At 42.1% G+C, this 24,673-nt stretch overlaps 2 protein-coding genes across 2 annotated transcripts in view; one reads left to right on the top strand and one right to left on the bottom strand.

Annotated features, from left to right (window-relative positions):
- The window catches only part of snd1 (staphylococcal nuclease and tudor domain containing 1), a 137,283-nt gene that overhangs the window by 69,806 nt on the left and 42,804 nt on the right, over positions 1–24,673 (top strand). The window lies entirely within an intron of this gene.
- lrrc4.1 (leucine rich repeat containing 4.1) lies at positions 3,027–5,807 on the bottom strand. The gene has a single exon (XM_042078131.1). It carries the CDS (start codon positions 5,800–5,802, stop codon positions 3,160–3,162), a length of 2,643 nt encoding a protein of 880 aa, XP_041934065.1. The 5' UTR covers positions 5,803–5,807; the 3' UTR covers positions 3,027–3,159.

Here is a 24,673-nt window from a genome sequence, read left to right as displayed (position 1 = left end):
AAGGCACCACCCCCACCCTCAATGGCTCATCCTACCTGGCAGATCTGCTTTGGATCTGAAGCTGGCACTCTTGCATCATGCTCTCAGAGAACCTCCCACCCTCCTCAATTCACTCATGTCTCTGTTCTGTTTTCTATATGCTTGTTTTATCCAGGCCTCTGCACATCTGCATTTTTCTGCCTTTCAGTGTGTGTCTGACGGTGCATTTCATCTTATGCTATGAATGTGCACCGTTTTTCATGATGGTTATTTTCCTCTGCATGTCTCTCTCTCTCTCCCTCCCCCCTCTCTCTCTCTCTCTCTCTCTCTCTCTCTCTCTCTCTCTCTCTCTCTGCTTCTCTCACCCTCTCTCTGCTTGTGCTCCATGATCTGTCGCTAACATGGTGTGCTGTGTGCTTCTTTTCCAAATCACTTCCTAATTGCAAGTGAAGCGCACACAGCGAGTGCTTCCGCTGGAGCCACCACTACTGTCGCCCTATTGAGTGGGCTCGGGCCTGACTGGATGCTTGGCAGACTCTGGCAAATGCCGCCTGTTAGCACAGCACCACAGTGCTGATGGGCTTTTTAGCCCTGCAGAGAGTGCCACCCGATCCCTCTGCTCTGACTCTTCCTCTGCTCTTTTCAACTCCATCCGTCTTTCACACTCGTATCCCCACTCTTCTCCCACCCTTTGCCTTCAATTAATGCTCTATGTATGTTTTAGAACTCAACACTATCGGTTAAAAGTTTCAAAATTTCCATTCCACTTCATAGACAGAATACCAGCTGAAAACAGTTGCGTTGTTTTTTTTTAATCAGGGCAGCAGTTCAGATTACATTATGTGCTTACATAATTGCAAAAGGGTTCTTGACTGTTGTAGAAAATCTTTAATGCAACATCTACATTGCCCATTATCAGCAACCATTCATCCAATGTTGCAAAGGCACACTCTGTTTACAATCTGACATAATTTTAAAAGGCTAACTGAGAAAACATTGGATAACCCATTTGCAATTATGTAAGCACATAATGTACGGTAATCTGAAAACTGCTGCCCTGATTAAAAAAAACAATGAAACTGATCTCAGCTGGTATTCTGTCTATAATAGAGTGGAATGGAAATGTCTAAGTGTCCCCAAACTCTTGACCGGTAGTATACATGCATACATTTTGTGACACCTCATTCCATAATGCAGTAAGAGGTAACACGCTCAAATGTGTAATGAATAGTCAACATTTAATGTTTTAGCAGCATCAATGGGGAAAAAAAGGCAATTAATTAGTAACACTACCTTTTCTGTGCATGTGTGGAATAAGAATAACATGAAATGTAAAATATACCATTAAGCTCACCTCCCCTAAATCTTTCCTGCATCACTCAGTCAACCCAATCTACACATCAGATACACATTTAGCTGATTAATAATCAAATCCAGAATCACAAGGTAATATTACATGATGTCAGCCATCTCCCCTTGCAACCAGACTGCTGGACTAGGCTTAATCCATGTATAGAAAACCAGTCCTATATTTGTCTGGGATGGTGGCCAATATGAGATGTCCAATGCACTATACACTTATAACAGTCTTTCCTTTAATTTTATCATTGACAATCCTCCCCATTTTTAGCCAACAGTAGTATTTAGTTGGGTCTTTAGTTAGGTCAGTTAACAAGGCATTACTGTGTTTTTGTCCAAAATTACATAGCTGACTAGCTAACAGACTACAGACTGTTGGCAGACAACAAAAACCAACCACAACTCAACAAGAGCGAGTCAAAGCTAGATGGAAAGACTCAGTGATGTTGGGTCTATGGTCTGTGTATTCCAAACATATGCCTGTGCATGCAGTCTTTTACTCTGGACTTTATGTGCTGTTTACAGTTTCACTCTCCATCGTTCAGTAAGATGGCCATCTTCTGTCCCTCATGCAGTGACAAATTGTAATGCTTATCATAGAAAAATGAGTCATGAATGTCTCTCACATCTTGCATTTGTCATTATGAAACTGTTTTGGCTTAAACAGAACAGGGGGAAATGTAATTTAATATACAATATAATAGATAGTTAAGTATTGATACATTGTTTGTGTTCTATTAAAACTGAAGACCAAAGCAGTATGAAATGTAACTTTGCAAAGCCTTAATTGTTTGATACGTTCAGAATACAACACCCTGTAATTCATTCCTTAGTGTCTACCATTGCACAATATTCAGTACACATATTTTGTAGAAGGATTTTGTAGTAGATCTGGATCTGTTAAAAAGATTAGTCTGTTTGATGTATATATAAAAAAGGGAAGATGAGGAGGCAACAAAAAGAAAAACATAGGCTAATATATACAATATAAGATATTGTCATCACATTGGAAAGTGTTTTTGAATTATGAAGGTATTTTGTTTTTGAAGGAATAAGACAGATAGCTGTCTTTTTTTTAATCACCAGAAACTTCTTTGTGTTTTCACATCCAGCAAATATGGGGTTAAAGTATAGCTGCAGAGTCTTACTGCAGTGTCTAAAGCGTTTGGCTGATCGCTACAGCATGACAGGAGAGGAAAAAGCTACTTTTTTCCTTTTTCATCCAAAAAATCATTTTATTGCATTTTATAACATTTGGCACAGTACAAATTCATAGTGCTCTTACAAGATAAACCTGTAAAGATCAACACAGACCTTTTTAGTTTGTATATTTTCAAAGAAAGACTCTTCAGTATAAATGTTTTGTTTCTTAGCACTGCATTCTCTGCATCATGTTTTAGAAATTACACAGAATGCCCTTATTTTAAAACTACCCTCATTTCTGAAAGTCGTGACAGAATCTTGAAACAAATCTTATTTTTAAATAAAGTAAGAAGTTAGAAAATAGGTTTGATTTATTTTTTTTAATATAATCTGTTTCTCTTTGACCAGCCCATGGTAATTTCAAAATGTATGTATGTATATATATATATATATATATATATATATATATATATATATATATATATATATATATATATATATATATATATATATATATATATATATATTATTTATAAGCATATACAACAAGATATAAGTCTTTAGGCTTTTGCACTCTTTATAAAAAGTAATTCCTTTGCTCTGTCTTTGTGCATTCTATTGCATGATTTCACAGAGGTGGGGTGGGGTGGGTAGAGGAGGGATTGGAGATTTAGGATCTTAAATCTGAGTTTCCTGGACTTTTTCCTTTGCGTGAGCTTTTATGATGAACTGCTCTGGGACTGCTGTGATGGTGCTAGGCAGCGTTCGAGGCAGAGAATTTGCAATGCTGTTCTCTGTCCATTTTGCCCCATGCCCAGCTGGTTTGTATGTGTTGTATTTAGGCTTCAGTGTGTAATCAAACTTGTGGGGACTGTAGTCCACTTTACGCGGGCTGTAATCCATTTTGGGCTTAGGGGGGCTGTATTCCGGTTTGTGCGTGATGTAGTCCACTTCAAGGGGCCTGTACTCTGCCTTGAAGGCAGTGTAATTTGATTTGAATGGGGTGATATCCTTCTTGAAAGGACTGTAGTCATTTGTGGTTTTGTGTAAGGTATGTTCCGTTTTGGATCTGTGGGCACTGTAGTCCATTCTTGGTTTGTGAGTGTTGTAATCATCTTTGAAAGGGCTGTATTCAGGCTTAGATCTGTGAGTGCTATAATCTGGATTGTGAGTGCGGTATTGAAAAGGGCTATGGTCTGGTTTTTGTTTATGCATTCTGAAGTCAGGCAATGATTTGTAGTCCACAGTTGGTTTGTGAGTGCTGTAGTCCATGGTTGGTTTGTATGTATTATATTCAGGTCTTACTTTATGGCTACTATACTCCCCCTTGTGTTTGTGAATAGTACAATCCATTTTGGTTGGTTTATAAGTCATGAAGTCGTGTTTTTGTGTGTGATGATAGCTGTTGTCTGTGTGTCTGTGAGTTAAACAGTCCAGTTTATGAATGCTATTGTGGTCCTTGATTTCTGGCAGAGTTCGTGACCCCTCTCCTCTTGCACTTGATGAAGCAGGAGGGGGAAGTTCTTCTTGTTCTACATGAACAATCTCCACTGTTTTATCAGCCGCGACAGTGCTCCTCTTCTGGTGTCTTTTGCGCAGTTTATAAAAGGCAATCAGCATGATGGCGGCTAGCAAAGTCACAGCTACAAAGCAGCCGATGATTATCTTTGTGGTCTTCATCACCTCATCCAGACTGGTGCCGCTAGGGTTTGGAGGTCGTCCTGTTGTCACTTTTGAGTTTGGCACAGAAACTGGGCGAGATGGTGGTGAATCAGTGCTCTGGAGCAAAACGGTGGGTGTGGAGATAAAAACTGGTTGATAAACTGATGGGGATGTTGTGGTCGTGGTGGTGCCTACCCCTGTGTCTGCAGTCGTCGTGCTGGTAGTGGTGGTTTTCGGCTTGGGCATCTCTGATGTCGGCCCCAGTACCTCTACTGTGACCGTGGAGAAGTAGCTGAGGTTGGATGTATTGAGCTCGGCCGCACTGACATTGAGGTATGCAGAGGCATTGGAGTTCCCTGCTGCATTGGAAACCATGCAAGTGTGCATGCCCGTGTCACCCACTAGCACATTGGAAAAGTTGAGTGTGCCATCGTTGAGCACACTGATCCGTGGGTGCTTGGATGCATGTGTTAGGATGGTGCCATTGGGCAGCAGCCACCGCACTGCTGACATGGCTGCTGTGCGACACCGCAACTCCGCTACCCGCTCCGCAGAAATGTTGAGATCACGAGGGGCGTCTGCGATAAAGGGTGCTGAACACTGGAGGGCTCCATTGTCTCCACGGTCCAGCTCTACCAGCTGACGGCCCCTCATGTGTGCTGGAGCATGGCACCGACCACAGCAGGTAGAGTTGGTTGGGATATACTCCCTCAGCCACCGTGACAACCATAGTGAGTCACAACCACAGTTCCAGGGGTTGTGGTGCAGGTGCAGCTCCACAAGGTACCTCAGTGGAGTGAAGAGGTCATGGGGCAAAGTGCTAAGGTTGTTATGGGCCAAGTTGAGCTCGACCAGGGACATGAGCTCGTCAAATGCATTGCGCTCAATTAGCCCTATCTGTGAGTTCATGATCCATAGCTTCTTTAGTGAACGCAGACCTTTGAAAGAGCCTGGCTTGATTTCTGGGAAGAGGTTCTCTGAGATCTCCAGCTCCTCTAGGCCAAGCAGCGGGCTCAGGTTGGGCATTTCCCCTCGTATGTTGCACATTCCCAGGTTGAGGTACTTGAGGTTGTGCAGACCCTCAAAAGCTCCATCAGAGATGTATTCCAATTTGCGTAACTCCCCCAGGTCGAGCCTCATTAGCGAGGGCACACGGTTGAAGGCATAAGAAGGAATGCTCTCAATGGGGTTATTCCTCAGCCATAGCTCCCGCAGCTTTGACAGGTACTCAAAGGCCCCACTTGGCACCACTGTGAGGCGGTTGTCAAATAGTTCCAATGTATTGAGGCTGGTGAGGCCATTGAAGGCCCCCACCTCTATCTGTCTGATGGCGTTTCGACCAAGCTGGAGCACCTCCAGGTGGTGTAGGTTGCGAAATGAGTCAGCCTGTATTGCCTCAATGGAGTTCTCCATCAGGTTGAGGTGGCGGGTATTGGAGGGGATACCCGGGGGCACACGAATGAGGCCGCGGCGGGTGCACACCACCTTGCTGAGCTGATTATAGCAGGAGCATTCGGGTGGGCAACCTTGAGGCCCTGCTGCTGCCACCTCCACATTCATGCTCCACTCTTGCACTATGAGAAAGACTACACAGAGCAGGGCGGCTTTCCTGGCTCGACGCACAGCTACCCGCCCCAAGAGACTCATGATGTGGCACATTCATAATTCACCATCGTCTGGGGGGGGGGGGTTGGGGGTAGGAGGGGGGCGGGGGATGAGTGTATGTGGTAGCGATTGGGGTGGGGGGGTGCTGGTAGGAATTGGGTATAAGGGGAGGGACAGGTTTGGGTCTGAGTGATGGAGGAGCAACCCTACCCTGGATTAAGCAAGATTCTGGCTCTTTTTTCCATGGACAGAACTGACTGCTGGTAAGGGACAATATTGTAACAGAAATTAGATGGGAGGAATTTCTATATTTAAAAAAAAAAAGGTTTGAAATACTATAGACACCTACCTCTGGTTTTTACAGGTCCCTTGTTTTTTCAGTCACAATATACTTGAGTTAAACTGATACATCCCAGAAGCAGTGAAATACCCTCTCTATAAGTCCAGTTAGACAAGTCAGGTGATAAATAGCAAAATGGCCGTTAATAAATCCACATAGAAATATCCGATGGAAAGTGATGATGAGCCTTGGGCCCACAAAACTCTAGACAGCAATAGGAATCCAAACCTGCTCCCAAAGTTGCTCCTTCTCGCTCAGTTGTGATTGTTTTACTGACGTGTGTCCTTGGAAACTGCGATTTGACACTGCTGCTGAATGCCGTTTCCAACTCTCCATGGCACAGAATTCACAAGCCACTTTAAAAAGCCAAGCTGAATGGTGGGGGGTGGGATTGGGTGGTGGGGGGTGGAACGGCAGTTGGAGGGGATGGAAAAGGATGATTGAATGTGAATTCCACAGTCCTTAGAAATTCACCCTTTTGTTTCCAAGTCTATCCTCTCGTTCCCTTTAGTATAAAAAAAAACAAGTCCATCGCCTCAACCTTTTCCCCAGTCTTCTCAGTCTCCTCTTGTCTGTGTCCCACTCCCAATAAGAGACTGGTGGTCCACTTGGATTTTCTGTCCGAATTAGAAATTGAAAAGCTTACACCACACACACACTGAAGCCAGCCGTTTTTCTCTCTTAACTAGCTTCGCTGCTTCTCAACACATGCGCACACGCACACACGCACACACACACGCTCATCCACACTCAAACAACAACAGCTGCAGCCTGCCCCTCTCTCATTCCAGATAATCCGTCAGTTTCTTCGGGATGGGTGGGGGGTCGTCCGTGGTCTGGGAGGAGGAAAGGTGCAGCAGCAGCAGCAGTGTGGTATAGAAGGCTAGCTAGACAGCTCTCCCCCCGTCTCACTCGTTAAATGAAGGAGATAAAAAAATGTCTCCTTTCTGCGTGACGTAGCGTTGGTCTGAGAAACATCTGTGCCATGCGGAGTGAGCGCCACTGCAGTGTGCAGAGGTAGTGTGGTTGCAGGTGTCCGTTTGTCCTGTCTACAGCCCAGGCAGTCTGGCGCAAGCCATGTTGAGGGACCAAAAGCAGTGAATCAGCAAGGGTCTGCAGTCCTCTCCCCTAGAGGCTCCACGTGCAGTTTTAATCCCGCTCTCCCCACCGTGTGCGCCAGGACTCCTCCACCTCTCTCTGCATCGCTGGAACAGGCAGCCGGGACGGGCTGCACACGCTGCCTTCCTTTTGTCCTTCACTTGAAACGTGAATGTACTGCTGACGCATCCAGCTCCAAGCAGTGCATTGGTTTGATGCAGTGTTTTTGTGCATTAACTCATCCGCCCCCCTCTCTCTCTCCTTCTCTCTCCTTCTCTCTCTCCCCCTCTCTCTCTCTCTCTCTCTCTCTCTCTCTCTCTCTCTCTCTCTCTCTCCCTCATGCGCACGCTCTCTTCCTCACTCACTCTCTTGCGCACACTCTCTCTCCTACCCCCTCCCTCCCACTCACACACTCATCCTCCCCCTCTCTTCACTCTGTCAAGCTTGCTCTTTTGACTCCGTTCTACCCATTTTGCCTCCACTTTTATCCTCCTTCTCTTCCTTCATTGTTTCTGCTCCTGCACACAGCTGTTCATGCTGTGTCTCGAGGTCCATTTAGAGTGGCCCGTGTTAGGATATTTCACAATGAGCAATTTCAACAAAGTCTATTTTCTGTTACTCTAAAGCATCCTCTTCTCCTGTGCAATATTTAAGATGATCAGATTGATGTGAGTGCGTGATGATTGGTCGTCACATGGAGCTAGGACTGCAGGATGCTGACTGTGCATGCTGTCTGACTAACGGGCCAGGGTGCTGCCTCCTCTGGGATAGCTCTGTCTTTGTGTGTGTGTGTGTGTGTGGAAGGAGGCTCTTGCATCCAAAATACATTAATCTAACTGACAACAAAGGAGTTTGGGCACAGTCTTTCCTAAAACCTCCTTTAGATTAAAATCAAATCCTGGCGGTTGGTGACAGGGGTTTGTGTCTCTTGCATAGGCCAGGGTGTTGGTTGTAGGATCTGTGTACACTTACCAGTGCCACCTGAGACTACTATGATCACTGATGTTTGCTGTTAAATCTGTCACTCACCTAATCAATATTTGTCAATTCTAAAGACATTGATTACAAATTCCATCTACCATCTGAAAAAGGTCATTATTTCATCGGTTTAGACCCTCATGTCCTTTCAACGATGGAGCCCTGAAATGCCGTATGCCCTTTGTGTACTCTGAAAGACCACTTACCACTGGTGGCGCCACTGTTGCTGTCGGAATGTATATGTTTTTGTGTGAAGTTGGGGTTGGCTGGTGGCAGTGCTCAGATGTGATGTGGGACACAAGCACAGCCTGGTGCAGTGGTGGGGGGGAACAACATGTGACCTAGAATAACAGGCTGCTGGCGACAGTAGCTGCAGTGGTGTCTCACTCTGTGGCCTGCCAGGCAGATCTGGGGGAGGGAGTGGGTGGTGCAGTGGGAGAGGGCTTGGTCCTCATGCCCCTGGGCTAGTGTGCTGGTGTGGGATGGAAGTATGTGTGGCGACAGCAGGAAGGGCGTAGCTGCAGTGGACATCAGGCGACCCACTTTGGCACTGGTCGTCTGTCTGTCAACACGGAGGATGGAAGAGGAGTGCACAGTGCGGGCCGGGGCCCCTCGGGGTGTGTTACTGGGTACGGGAGAGGGGCAGCTGTATGTAGGTCACCCTACTTCACAGCTCAACTCAACTTGAGAGGACCAGTACCACCGTCACAAGAGTATCAAAGACAAAACACTCGTAAAACAGCCAAGGCTCTTGTTAGTACCAACATTCGAGCCTTTTTAAATGCATGTTTTAGTTGGCCATTAGCATTTATTATAAGCAATCAATCAGTTACAATGCCACAGTGGTGTGAAGTGGGGATAGGAGCCGATATTGTTAATTTGGTTAAGTCGTACCGTCAATCCACCCCACTCTGGCAAGGGCTGGACTGGGACAACATCCACTTGTACACCATCCTTGGTCCCATAAGCATGTCCATTGTACTTTTCTCTAGTTGCCATTGACAGTAGTTGCCATTGACAGAAGAGGTGGTCTGAGCCACGGAGTATGCAAACTCCATACTCCATCGTAGATATACATGTAATTGTAAAAAGAAAATGCTCTGCTAGAAGTCAGAGTATCATTTAATGCAGTTTATGCAGAAGCATGCTTAATGGACAACAGCACCAAACATTTGAACTTGGGCTACTATACTGTAGGTGGACGGCTACCCCACAGTTAATATCAGAAATCTACCATAGTATATGGTTAACAGTTAACGATATACCTAATTGATCATAAATATGGGACAACTATATTGCATAGCTAAAACAAAAGCAGGGATTCATATTATATGAGCACAGTTGCTCTACAGGTGTTTTATACACCCTTTTACCTTGATCTTTATCAAGAGAGCCTAGCCAAATCATTTTAATAATCGCATGACACAGTATGGACTTCAGTTGCTCATAGCAACATCGACTTCAGCTTAACAAGCTAGAACACGTCATGATGTCAAGTATATCTTTATTAATTTAATGGATACCTGGGCCTGATATGCGTTTTGTAACAGTGGCACAGAAAACCTTCCATTTTATGCTACCAAAGTGTTGGTTGATGATGGAAATGTGCCGAAAATACTTAACACTGAATTTATGTATTGCAATGCTGACCAGACGATGCTGTTGCCTGGTTGCTATGGTTGCCTAGTTGCCGTGTTAGAAGCACTGATGGTGTCTGTGCAGATTCTCTGCCTGCCCTGCAAATTCAATTTTTAAATTAACAGGTAATTGTGGTGATTTTGTTGGTATCGCCATTAAGTTAGATTGTGTTCTCATGTGAATGCCAGTGACATTACATTAATTTTCTTATGTGTCTTTTTTTCTTATGATTTCCAGCTCTTTTCGGTTATCTAGATCAGACACTGACATTTCTAATTTCATCAGATCTCGAGATTTCATAAGATTGTGTTTTTTTGTTTGCTTGTTTTTTGATGGGTTTGAATCTGAAATGTTCACCTCTGGGAGCTTGCACCCCAAGCCCCTACTCTGCACAAACATTTGGACTCAACACCAATTATTATTGGTGGCACAATATCAATCTCTGGGCCTCAGACAAAAAGAGCCGTCATTTCAGCAAACACTGCTGACCTTGAGAGGGACGAGGAACGGGACACTTCTGCCCCGTTTCATTTCAATTTCCAGGAATTAATTCCAGGAGAGATTACAGGGTGGCCTGTGGAGGCTTATATCATGTGCCAGGGCTTTTCTATCTATCGTTATTCAAATTGCACGCTTCAGCTTCCCACCACAACATGCTTCTCGTCAACTTGTGATTCTTTTTGTCTGTCGATCTGTCTGCTTGATTGCTTTATCATAATAGTTTCAAAACACTCATTCTCTCTGATATTCATCACTCTTCTTGAGGATCCAAAACTCACTGCTTTTTTCCCCTCCTTTTCCCTTTTGCTTCTGACTATGTAGGATACTGTATGGGATGGATCATGCTATTATGTGCATAAAGGTGTAACCATTTTCAAAAAAGATTTAAAAAGTCAGATCATTAACAAAATATATAACAATCTATTTAATACTTTTTTAATTATTTAATGTATTTATTGAAATAGTTCTTGCTGATTTGTCATGCAAGCACGGCATTATGCAATATGCATTTACCTGAGCTGTTGTTAAGCTCACGTTGGCAGGCAATGTTTGATAACTGACTGAATTTGCTTGCAATCACTCTGGGTCAACAAAATAATATCAGGTTGAGCAAACATATGTTCCCTAATAAACATACAGCTAATAACAACTATTCTACCCATGGTACTTTTTGAGATAAATGCACAGCTTGTAGCAAAATAACAAATGCTCAACAACACCCTGATGTAGGTTCATGCTGCTATTTACAGTAAATTCAAATTATACCACTCCAGATCACCTGTGTAGTAATCCTCTGAATCAGTTGTCCTTATTTTTTGTTCACCACGATTGTCACCCATTCGCTTGTGACCTTTTAGTAATCATACTGTTAATCATAGATTAGCCACTTAAATTCAAAATACCTTCATTCCAGAATCCAACTTGGTCATGCAAGGTCATTTAGGGGTCAACACTCCAGACATAGACTGCCAGGCAGCCATGAATGACCTGGCACGGAATGATCCAGACGCAGGTGTTGTGATGAATCATGTGTAGGAAATGGAGTCTGTTAATATCTAATATCCTATTCCATCTCGCATTATAGGCCACATAACATGCAGTGGCACCTTTTAAACTGTTGAGTTGTGGGAAGATTGAGGTCTGTTACATTTAAATGTACAATATGCTGCCTGCCTATTCCTAACGGGATCAGCCAAAGATTACAAGAGGCTGCAGGCTGAAGAGAAGGTAATGTCTGGTCTCGTAATCAAATGCATGGAAAATGGTATCAGCTAGAAGACACATGAAGGTGAATTTCATCTTGAAGGGATGTGTAATTCTGTGTGGGTGCATAAATTCATTTTATAGGCAGTATTAAAAGGTTTTATGTATAGAATAGAATATATAATATAGAATAGATGTGTTTCAGACGATCCACCTCATCCCATACCCTCCATAAGTTTGCCTTTGCCCTCCCAGTGATGTAAGTCTAATCTCAGCAGCCGTCAATGTGGAGAAATACATAACTGCATGTGCAGTGTTTTGTTCTCTTACTTGTAAACATGTGATTACTAAAGCAAGTTAGGAGAAGAGAGGAACAGTGTGCAGCAGTATTTGATAGGCAGGAGAAGGAAACACTGAAGAGACAGGGGTGGAAGGATATGACTGAGAGCTTTGAATGGCTGTGACCTTTCTTAAATGTGTTTTCTGTTGTGGTGAAATTGGGGATTTCCCAGAGGTGTAGGGAAGCAGTGAGGTGGAGGTTGAGTCAGCACTTTAAAATTGAAGTCAATAACACAGTGGTCATTCATCCAGTGGACATTGGGTGTTAAGCAGGGGAGAGTATGGGCACTCATTTAGCCCTCTAGCCTCTCAGCGGTGCAGTCACTGTGAATCTTTTGTGGTCTGTACAGCAGGAACACGCACGCTTGTTTCCTGGGAGTGAGTGAGTTTCCTGGGAGTGAAGTACAGAAATCAGATGGAATTGATCCAATGTGGTCACCTGCCCTAACCACAGTGATTTCACCACACATTCTTCTTGTCTCTGTGGTGCATAAAATCCTCCTAATGTCAACAGACTGGTCACAGATCCATTTCTCAGAATCCCTTTTCATAAGTGCTTTTCATCTGGTTCATGGAATTGAACTGCCCTCTGTGGTATGGGCCTCAGGACCACTGCAATATCAGGGGAGTGGAAATAGATATAGAAAGATAAATAGTTAAATAAATAATTAAATAAATAAATGTGGGTGTTCACCTGTGTCACCTGTGTGATGGTAACTAACATTAGACAGCCTTATAAAATGAGTTATTAACATTATGTGGTACAACATAGTTGCAGTGTTACTGTACATTTTGTAGTTGACATTGAGGGCCAGATGTACTAACGCCTATGCGCCCACTTCAGGCGTATTTGTTTCGCACGTGCGTGTAAAAACACTGCTCGGTATGTTCAAACAGGCCGCATTGAGGTCAAAGCGCAGACTGCCTCTCGCGGGAGCTGAACATGGCAAACTGCGCTTTTCCATGTCATGCATATGCATTCATGGGAGGATCGAGGGGAAAGTGGGAGTTTAGCGTAAAGAGATGGGAGGGGAAGAGTAAAGAGCGCCTAATTATGTATTCCGCAATATGTACAAAAACTGCTCCTGAAAGCGTACAGTACGTCTATTCTGCGCCTAAATACTAACGCCTTGTAAAAGCAGATGTCAATCCAAATTGCAGTTAAATGCGTCAATTAGAGAACCTTTCAAAGACAACAGAACATTGTCTTTGTACTATATCAAACGCAACCTTAACTTTCGTTGGCCTTTCGAATGTCTTACTTTCACTTTCACATCATTCACTTAAGCTTTCCTACTTGCTAGATTTGACCAATCTTCCATAGCCTACATGCACAAGTAGTTTGAGTAGAACTACTGATCTTCATTATCTCCCTGCTTGTTGATATCTTATCATGTATGATGGTATTTCATGATCGCTAAACGTTTGATTCTTTTTAATGTTGTCATCAGTTAACTTCATTCAACTGCGCTTGTATGTACAGTAGGCTATTCCGTTCAGTTGTGAACATTTGTAAATAGCGGTAGGGGGCGGAGAAAAGCAGAGAAAGGCGCAGATCACACTATGAATTGAAAGTTTAATAAATACGACATAAACTTGGGTATGACAGCATTCGCTATCTGCGGTTTGTCCATAGCACTGATAACGCTACATTCGCAAATGCACGTACATCTGGCCCCGAGTCCCTTATTTATTCATGCCTGATTATTTTTGAGGAACAAATATAAAGCTTATTGTTGATGTATGTGGCAGTGCAGCTCTTTGTGAGATGAACAGGCCCTCTTAGTAGGAGCAAGATGTAGTAATATTGGTATGTAGTTTGGAGTCGGTAAATATTTTATGAAACTCAAGTGGTGAATATGCAAGCGAGTACAAACAAACCGACTGGCTCAAATTCTCTTTGTTTGCTTGGTCTGGTGAGGCAGTTCTAGCTAAAGAGAACTGTAGTTCTTGGACTTGGCAGAGCAGTGAAATGTGTGATCAGGATGCTTCCTCTGCTCTGCTCCTTCTGTTTGTCTCTTCTCTCACTCCCCATTCTTTTCCTCCTTGCCTGTAAAGAGGTTGTTGAGGAGATGCTTTTGTGCCACGAGCCGTGCTTCCCAACAGTGGCTTGGCAACGTGCCAGCGATGCTGGCGCCCTCTATGTGATGAGCCTATATTGAAAGCCATGCCTGGGGGCTGTGTGCTCGCTCGCGCTCCCCTCTTCCACCTTCCACAGGAGGAACAGGCAGAACATCAGTGTGAGGATGCTAAAGGAGAGAGAGAGGGCCTTTGAGAGCCAGAGAGTGAACTCCTCTCAGCCCCAGAGCTGCTGACGACAGGCCTTGCGTCACCTCATGTCTCTCAGACACACACAGACACTCACACGTGCGCGCACACACACACACACACTGCTCTGCCTCCCAGCTGAATGCTTTATGTAAGACTGTTTGTAGATCTACAATACAACTGCATGAAATTGTACTGTATTACTTCTCCAGTTGTTTCTTGAGAAAGGACAGACCTAGAACCCTTAATCCTACTGCTATTAGTAACAACAGAAACCTTTATCTAACCTTGGTTATGGACTAAGAGAACCTTTTAAATTATTTATTTTTTCAAGATCCATATCAAAACTATGTATTCTTTCATGTTGATTATCTGTACATTCAGATGTACATGTTGTTATGAAACCTTCACCTGGAAAGATTGTCTGAAACTCTGGCAATGAATTCTCCCATGGCGTTTTTATGTAGGCATGGTGGCATTCTCGGTCAGGGTAAACTTGCATGTGCCAATCACAAAGCCTAGTTCTAATTTATCTATCTGGCAAATAGATATGTTCCCTTTTTTAAAATAGTGCATTATGCCTACATGTGTTTGAATTGGCAAGGAAGCAGGAGCTTTGTTAATGGTATGAGTTATATCTCAGATATTATCAGAAAGACAACCTAGCAGGCTTTAGAAAGAATTAAATGTTACCTAATTTGTTCAGCATAAATGAAATGTCAGCTGTAAACGACATGCAAGAAGTGAATACATAGTAATGATGACTTTCTTATTATTTCTGTTCATATATTGTAGTCTAATTAGGTAAACAAAGAAATTCTGTGCATGAGTGTTTTTTCCCACAAATGATCTCTCTTATTGGCATGACTGCAGCTGCAGAAAGGGATTTGCATTTAGGTTGGTGCAGGTGTTCAAATGAACATGCATATTCCTCACCACCTTCCATATCTTATACAGTCCCCGTTAGATATTTAGCACAGCGGTCATTGCTTGTCTTGCGTTACATGTGTCGGTTTCTTTCTCCCCCCTGAGCACTGCTTTTGGTGGATGCAAAAAGGCATCAGTGTATCCACACATACGAGTAGCCTCACCTCATGCAAATTAATTTTGCATTTCCCCTTGGGGATCAATAAAGTATCTATCCATCTATCCAAACTGAACATCCACCTTCTTTCTGTTAATATTTTAATAGTGCCGTCAAAATGGAGTGTTTTTCCAAATGGAAGTACTTGTCCTTTTAAATCTTCTGCATCCATTATCAAAAGAGACAGCACTTAATGTTTAAGACTATGGAGCTAGTGTAGGGTGCACATTTCTGACTCGTGATGTGGGGCTTTGTGTTTAAAGTTCATTTAACATCAATCTGGCTGATCTGGTATTTTAAGTGATGCTATGCTGTGGATTGTAAATGACGAACTACTTTTTAATTGAATTGTGGTGATACAAATGTAATATTTTATTATTTCTCGTGGGAAGTCAGACATGAGACAAAATAATAACGTAGACATTGCCACCTGTCAAACCTGCTGCATACTGTGCAGTAAAGACTTACACACAACATATTAATGAGAGGCTGGTTCACATGCGCTCTCTCTCTCTTCACACTCCCTGTTTTTGTCCCTAGTCTCCATGGCAACTAGTGGCCATTTGCTCCACTGGTGCTTCAGGTTGAATTAGAGCCAGCTTCTGCCCTTGAAGATGACACTGGTTATCATGATTGCTTCATCTGTTTGAGGGTCATTTTAGCAGTTTTCACACACATAATTAATTCAGATACAATTTCTTACATGTTTCATAGTTGTTACTTGAGTACTTTTGGAATGACTGCAAGTTTGGTTGAGTTTTAAGTGAAGAGTGCATTCTGGATGTTTTTGGACCCCTTCACTTTTCACATTTTGTTTGTTGTAGCCTTATGGTAAAATAATTTTATTTTATTTTCCCCTCATTGATAAGGGATAGATTGTCGAGTGAAATTTGCATGTAAGCTATGGGGTACACCGTGGTTCACGTCACACACGTTAGACGGTTAATGTCTGAACCACATTGGAAGATAGCAGGCACCTGTATTAAATGTCAAACCGTAGTGTCTGAACTCTAATGTCAATAGCAGGGTTTCCATTTCTTCTTTTAAAAGATTCCCAGAAATGTCCAAATACTCTTTCCACTTCATCATGATGGGATACTGAGTGTAGATATGAGGAGAAAATTAATTTGAACTATGTTTGCATAAGGCTGCAACAACAGCTGTAAACTTGAAGGGGTATGAACTGAATACTATCTGAATGCGCTGTAAAAGCAGGGCACTGTAGCTGGTAGACTTGTCAAACCAACCAGCATAATGGTGACATTTATGTAACTGAATGTTTCATGATGCCAATCAGTCCTCCTCTTTATATATTTATACATTATAGGTAGCATGACTTATTGTAAAAGGTGAAAGACCCTTGCCATCATCAAAGTTTGTTGACATGCTTAAAACCATAGTTAAATGCTTTATTGTGATGAATAGTTTTAATTAATATTAATTAATTTAATCTCATCCATTGTTAATTGGCTGTGGTAGAATGGAGCCTCAGTGTGTTTGTATTCAGGTCCCATTGTGTCTTTGAATGGAGGTGCTAATATAACATAGCAGCTGTGTCCAATATGTTTTCCTCCTTTTCAACTGTACCGAACTGTGATGTCCAAATCATGACTTTTTGTGTTTGAAATGTAATGTTTGTATGATTTGTCCACACTCTAATGTGCCTACCGATCGTCTGCTCTCCTATGGATAGTGTAATTATCCACAAAGATAGATCACATTATGTAGAACAGATCTGTGGCAGTATGGACATAAAGGAAGCCACACCGCTGTTTTGACATTTCTCTGCAACCTAGCAACTGGCAATTCCTTTTCGTGACAACCATTTTGAAGTTGATAAAAAAAAATAAAAAAAATGCTGCCATTATGTCAGCCCTCCTTTTCTTCATCATTTTATTTCAGTAGAAAATACTTTTCTTTTTTTCTTCCCTCTTCCCGCTAGACTCACTACAGCGAGAAGAGAAATGGCTTTTGAAACCCTCTGCTTGAGGTAGTAGCATCCTGTCCATCAGTGAAAATGTGCTTTCAGATAAATGATGGTCACTTTATGATTGCTTTCACTATCTGTGGAGGAGACAGGGCAACCATAGTGGAAAATGCCTTCCCAGAATTGGGGAGTTTTTTTGTTGTTGGTGGTGGACTGCAAAGGAGGAGCCTGCGTGTGATTGCCCTGTCCTTGCTGACTGACTGATGGCTTTGAAAAGTGCCATGGCATAGTCATTTGTCGTCGGTTCAATAGTCGGATTAAATCCCAATATCTGTCAGATGAGTAGACGGGTGGCTGAACAGTTGTGGTTTTCAATAGTCTGATTGGGTTTAGTGAAGGATCAGTGAGTAGAGACAAATTGGCATGCTGTGCAATGTAGAGGTTCAAGTTAATTTTATATTGGGATAATCATTTAGAGTTTTTCTCAGTTTTTATGTTTTCTATATATTTTCAATTTTCTCATAAAATTGCTGGAAATGAATAGGGAAAATGCTAAGCAAAGCGACAACACTGTTTTTCACTGCCGCTGTTCATTATGGATTTTATTTGCAGCCTGATTATTGTCCTTATTCCCTCTTCTGAAGGAATAATGTCAGGAATGATGAAATATCATTTGTGTCTGCTGGTTGACTTTAATTGACTGGTAATACCTAAAGAGCAACAATACATGTCTTAGTTCATGGTGTGCATAAAGAGATTTGTTTCTTGGTGACTTCTTATAAGAGTGCTATTTTACATGAACCACATGAAGAAAGCAGCATACTCTTAATAATAGCAGTCACAGTTTGTAGTGTTGACCAGTATGTTGCTATTGTGTTTATTTTGAATTGTGGAAGTTCCCAATCTGATCTTTGTGAAGCTTGGGAGAATTATATTCGAGTTTAGCAATATTACAAATGTAGCTCAATATCCATTGATTGGTCAGAGTGCAGGCTGTGGAAGAGATGGATTGTATTTACTGCTGCTATTGATTTTAATAACCATGTTGGTGGAGACCAGCCAGTGCTCATTTTGCCTAGGAAATGCAACTATCCCTGGACACAACACTCACCTGACCAGTAGTCACCCCAGTATGTACAGTATCTTCACCTACTTTAAAGTGCTAATCAGTCCCTCTATTAATACATTAGTATCAGGAAATGCATTTCCGTATTTGTACTGCTTTCAGCAAATGACTTCCCTGTATCTCTTTTGACCTAGCTGGGTTCTAACCATAGGCTCAGCGGTCACACCACTAGCTGGGTTCTAACCATAGGCTCAGCGGTCACACCGCTAGCTCACGTGCGCTTCAAGCGAGCTGCTCCTGAGGGAGTGTGTATTGAGCCAAGACTCTGCAAAGGCATCCAGAGCTCTTCAGGGCAGTATTGATCACCTCCTTGCTGGTCACTGTTATGAGTTCCCTTATCCTAGACCGAGACTGACTAGTTTTAGAGAGGATATGAGCGCTCATTACATGGTCAGAGCTTTCATTATTGTATGACCCTGGCCGGGGGACTGTCCTGCTGAGCTGTGTGGATTTCTGATTGATTTGGTGCCTTCCTGGTGGGTGGCGAGATTCCCAACAATGAGAGCTTAAGGTCGATAGGGCCAATCAAAACTCCTATAGGCTAACCCTCAAGCTAGTATTAGATCCTTACTTATATGTTGTCACATATGTCAGATGCAGAAATGAAATGAGTCATTGGGTCCTTTTCTTTCTCTTCACCCGTGTTTACAAAAATGGATAAGGCAAGATGGCAAGAGGTCCTTTATCAGGGTTCCTACACAGTATGGAAAACCTGGAAAAGTATGGAATTTGATTTTAGTAATTTCCAGGTCTGGATAAGTATGGAAAAAAGAAACAAGGCTATGGAGAAATATGTGTGTTTCCAGACTATTGCATTTGCAGTACTAATCACTTCACTCGGGTCATAATGAACCATTCCTACTGTTGTGTAGCTTAACTGTCAGTCCCCATCGTCAAGATACAACTATGATAAAACTAAGATACAACTAAAAATTACCCAGCTAAATGGACGAATATTAAGTGTCATTTTTTAATTCACTTCAGTTGTCCATACGTTTGTTTTCACCGAGTTATCCCAAACCAGAAGTGGCCGCAATGTCGAGAATATGGTCAGAAAAATCTACCGAGAAGTTTGGAAATTTGAGTATGGAAAAAGTATGGAATTTTGAAATGCAAAATGTGTAGGAACCCTGTTTAATAATTGATTTTTCCAAAGTGATGTAGGTCATTGAGAGGTGACCACCTCATTTTATTTGTTAGTGGCCATTCTTTTGCGAGGCCTGAAAAGGTTGCAGGCTGAAGGCTTCCTATCTGTAAAAGGTAGATGTTTTTCACATGATTGGTATGGGGGTTCAAAATAGGCCACTCTGCTTACTTTCTCTGTCCTCTCCAAAAGCTTTCCAGACAGCACCTTTACAGAAAATGTGACCATACATCAAAGTATGGTCCTGCTGCCAGTCTTTTAATTGGTCACTTTTGGGTGCTGCAGTAATAGCCTTCTCAACATCTTTACTAATTTGTGGAAAGAAATTGAGCAGCCAAGGGTGAAGATTAAGTTTTAATTTCACTTCTCTGCACTTCCCTGTGAGGTTTGTTTTTGATCTTGCGTCTATCCTGTAGAACAGATACTGCAGTATAAAAGGATCATTTGAAAAATACTGAAGGTAACAATTGTGTTTTTTGAGTGTTTTGTCTGCTCTCACTCCAGGAAAAAGGTGTTAAATAATTCCTTCCCACTACAAATCTCGTTCTGAAGGCAGTAGTAGCATTTTGGTAACACGTTTGTCTGAAGAAGGCCTAAACATTACATATATGTAACACATTCATAAACACAATATAATTTATTCTAATTTATTTTATTTATTTTACATGTATTTGCTTCATCCGCGCATTCCTGAAGTGTAGTAATGACAATGTAGTGCATTAGGGAAAAGTGGCAATAGCCACTCATTGATATGTCATATGGGTCTTTATGATATGCCATCATATCATATGAGCTAACGGGTATATCACATCTCTTGTTGTTTACCCATGGCATTCAGTGTCATGTATTTTGTGAAAGGAAATGTAATTTTGTAAATATTGACAGAAGAGCTCTATAAACACATTTCCTTTTTAAATGTGTTATTCAGTGTTTTAAAATCTTTAGGTACAGGTACAGTAACCTTCAGGATCAAACAAACATTTATTCTTTTGTTCACACATCTCTTGTTTGAGTGTTTGCTGTGCACTTTACTGGATTTACTGGATGCTAGTGTTTGACACAGATTTATACATTTCCAACCTTATTGATCACGCCTCACTCTAAACTCACATCGATAAACACAAAGCACAGGGGCAGCTTCTGTCTGCATATGTACATAGAATATTTACCTCACTCTGGTAAATGGCACTGGTATTTGCTACATCACCAATAAACGCATGGTTTAATGTTATATTGGTTCATGTTACAGCAGTTGCCACACAGTTCTCTCCTGTGAATTAGTGAGGGCCTTGCTTGCCAGTGTGATCTTGACTGTCTGTACATGTTTAAAGTGGGTGAGTGTACTGTATGGATACATGTAACCCTGCTATTATCTGTTAATAACTGTACGTTTATGTTTACAAACATAGTTATTTACAGATAATAGCAGGCAGGGTTACATGTATCCATACAAGTGCATTTCATTGCCTCCCTGTTCTCATCTGCTCTCTCTCCTTCCTGTTTGCTCACTTTCCTCTTTTTTCTCGACAATTCCCCTAGAATGATCAGAACTCTCCGCACCTCTCCCCTAGAATGATCAGAACTCTCCGCACCTTTCCCCTAGAATGATCAGAACTCTCCGCACCTCTCCCCTAGAATGATCAGAACTCTCCGCACCTCTCCCCTAGAATGAACAGAACTCTCCGCACCTCTCCCGTGGCCATTCATTGCTTAACTTTTGAATGTTTGAGGTTTTATTCATGTTTTTATTGCCATATGTGTAGCTTTCATCGACACGCTCAGATGTTTCATACAGGCAACAGTCCCAAGATTTGTGAGATTTGTGCCAATACTCCGAGCATATGAGGATGGTCTCGTATTAACAGTTTATTGTGGTGATGAATTGTTGGTGGTTGCTGCTCTAACCTGTAATAAATGAGCCTCTTTGGTTTGATTGTCACTGCTCTGTTGGGCAGACTGGTGGAGATTGCGTGGCCTGCAGTGGCTCAGCCGGTTTTGCTGGCAGGGAGGCGTAATGGTGTGGAACACATGTACACACTTCATGTGGGGTGAACAACCAGGCATTAGGAACCTCGTACGCACAGCTCATTTTCACCAAATCAATCTCACTGAATTAGCCCCCCCCCCCCCAGATCGACCAGCCCATTTATTTGCCTGTTTTTCATTACCTGCCATTTCTTTTTCATTAAAAGGCTCATTAACAGTATGTTTATACTTAGAGTAGATCTGTGTCATTAGGAAGTCAATGCCTCCCTTTTTAAGCAGCTCCACAAAATAGATTTATGCTCAAGCCTATTTTTGGTCTTTAGTGCAGGGTGCAGTCAAGGTCTTTTGTTGTTTGCTTGGTTTAATTATTTATTTGCAAATGGTGCAGGCATGGGTCCATTTGGTCAGATATTTGCTGAGGGGTCAACTTCTTCCCACAAGAATGGCACAGAATATCAAAATGTTTTTTGCCACTAGCAGCTTTTAATACCGTAGGACAGAGCTGACCTGTGGCAGCAGACTTGCCAAGGTGACCGGTGTGTGCTTTTGAAGCACAGTCATGTCAGGACAGCTGGGACACGTGGGGCAACAACCTTAATCTGCAGCTCTGGGGCAGATGTTTGCACAGCACCCCTTACCCCCATCTATTGTGTGTGTGTGTGTTTGTGTATGTGACCCGAGAGAGTATTGATCTTGCCGGACTATCAAACAGCATTATGTATCATTTAGGCTATTTATCACACACACAGTTCTGCGAGAGCTGTTTTGGCACAATATCTGTAGTTGCCCAAGGTTAAACGCCAGATTATTCCCTTACTGCCTATGTTTCTTGGTGTGTCTGCATGTCTGTATGTGTGTGCGTGTGCATGCATTTCAGGGAGCTGTGATGGTGTGTGAGCAACAAGGGGAGAGAGTGAGAGTGTTGATTGATTTTGGCATTAGTGCTTGGATCAAAGAGTGAATGGTGAGAACTGCTTTATTGGGTGTTTTAAAATTTGTTTGGCGCATATGTGTGTTTTCTAAGCATCTTTCACAAGCCTAGTAATTAGACATGCACCGATATGGAATTTTAGGGCCGATAACGATAACCGATATTTATTGGTTTGTTGTGACCGATACGATAACCGATAATATTACTCTACAAAAGTGATTTGGGGAAAGCATTTAATAAGCATAATTTTATTGCAGTAATTTTACCTACCACCAAATGATGGACAGAACTCCTAATAGTCCTCAATAGTACAGCAGTCAACATAACAGTAGCCTAGCCCTACAGTATGTGTGGCTCCTTTAAGTGAACCTGACGTCAGTGAATTGCGAGTGAGTGGCTAGAGAGTTTGAATCGTTTTCATTTAGGACTAAACACTCATAAACGGCTGGGAATAAGCTACAGTATAGTGACCAAATCAGAGTTTGTGAGGGAAACTAGTTTCAACTGCGGGTAACTGAATAAAGCTGCAACTCCTCAGACTGTATCTTATGTCCGTCTACTCTGTTGCGCACAACCTGCTGCAGCAGAAATGAAAGGGGTTAGCCCCGAAGGTTTTAATAACTTATTATGATGACCTGTCTGAAACTGAAGCAGGAATGGTTAGCATATTTCTAGGTAATAATACAAAACCCAAGCTAAAGTAATGCAAATATAATACTAAAACACAACTTAGAACTAGGCCTACTTATGTATTCATCCCACTAACGAGTTTGTTTATTTGTTTTCCCGACCAGCGCGGTAAAGTGCAAACACATCATTACAAGACGACTCTAGATAGGGCTGAGCTCCGCTCTGGTAAGGTTAAATGGCGGATCATTCACGAGAGGATTTTGAGATGCACAGATTTCCAAATGAACGCATATCCACAGATTTTGTTAGAGTGGTGAAATACATTCACACCGCTGACATTATATTGAGGAAAAAGTATAGCCAACCAAGCTTAAGTAGCTCAGTGTATCCAGATGGACCTTACGTAGGCCTTAATTAGGACTTAAAATATCGGCGTAAATTATCGGCCAGAATTCTGTTATCGGACCGATAATAATATTTTAATTTTTTCACTTATCGGCCAATAATATATCGGCCGTCGATATATCGTGCATCCCTACTAGTAATCTATCAGAAAAAAGCTAACTAGTTCTGAAATCTTCCTCCTCACTCAGTCCTCTCTCATGTAGAAGTCAGGAGTGTCACATATTTCAGTTAACTGTAGGCTACTGAATACTCAAACTCTGAAAGTCCCTTGAGGCGCAGTACCAAACGCAATGCAATGCAGGTGGAACAGTGCTTTCGCAATTGTATTGGTGAGTTCAGCTCAAATCCTACAGAATTCTGTACAACAAACCCCCTCAATTATCTAAAAGATGAGGCAAACAAAGAGAGGGAGACAGAGGGAGTCTTCCACTGTGCAGTTTTCAATTGATTACTAAGAAAATGGAGGCTGGTGTAGTGATGAAATGCCCTGTTCTCTGTGTTTTCTTTACTTCCTTAATATTGCAAAACATTACTTGGAGACACACCTCCTTGACAGTTTGCATTACTCAAAATGTGACTGCATTTTAATGAAAATTAATGAAAACCAACCTCTCTATCTCTCCCTATACTCCCCCTGTCCTAGTCGTCCACTTGTTATTCAGTTGAAAGTAATGCTTACGTCTGCAAATTAGAGGCAAGTCACTGAATTCCCACCTAATGTGATATTAGAAAGACATGTTTGGAGGATTTCACTCTGATACTCCTTCTCCCAGTATTTATTTACCTTTTTGTCTCTTTTTCAGTCACTCATTTAACCTGCCAAACACATTCAGAGTAATTGCTTGGTGACATTGAAAGAGTATTGCAGATGACGATTGAACTGTTGTGTTTCTATTCCTGTTACAAGGATATGGACAAATACATGACCACATCAAATTTCAAGTACTACTGTATAAACCATAGTAAAGATATATGGATAAGATATTATGTTGACAGCACATGCTTAATGTCAGTATTTTCATACACCACTACGCCCAAACCCCTATTCTTGGTACGATATGAAGTTCTTTACATTTTTTTCTATGGTCATCTTGATTCTAGTGTTCCATCTTCATGGAGCCATTTTGGCCGTGTAGAAAAGTCTCCACTGGGAGCCATTTGGGCTCTTTGCAAAGCTCTTCCTCTCCTATTGTGGGTGGATTTGCTTTGGATTGGAGAGTAAGTGCTGTGTGGGCCGGCAGCATCACTCGGGCAGATTAACTCTGGGGGTGTGAATTTTGTCTGTTACCTCACACTGTGAGAGACGTTTAAACAGCCGCGTGAACAG

This window comes from Alosa sapidissima, chromosome 22, assembly GCF_018492685.1.
Source record: "Alosa sapidissima isolate fAloSap1 chromosome 22, fAloSap1.pri, whole genome shotgun sequence".
NCBI lineage: Eukaryota > Metazoa > Chordata > Actinopteri > Clupeiformes > Clupeidae > Alosa > Alosa sapidissima.
The sequence above is the reverse complement of the archived record's forward strand: the minus strand, read 5'-3'. Positions and strand labels throughout refer to the sequence as shown.

What these genes read in the sequence shown, in the direction of transcription:
- lrrc4.1 (XM_042078131.1), bottom strand. Translation starts at nt 5,802, where the DNA reads ATGTGCCACATCATGAGTCTCTTGGGGCGGGTAGCTGTGCGTCGAGCC.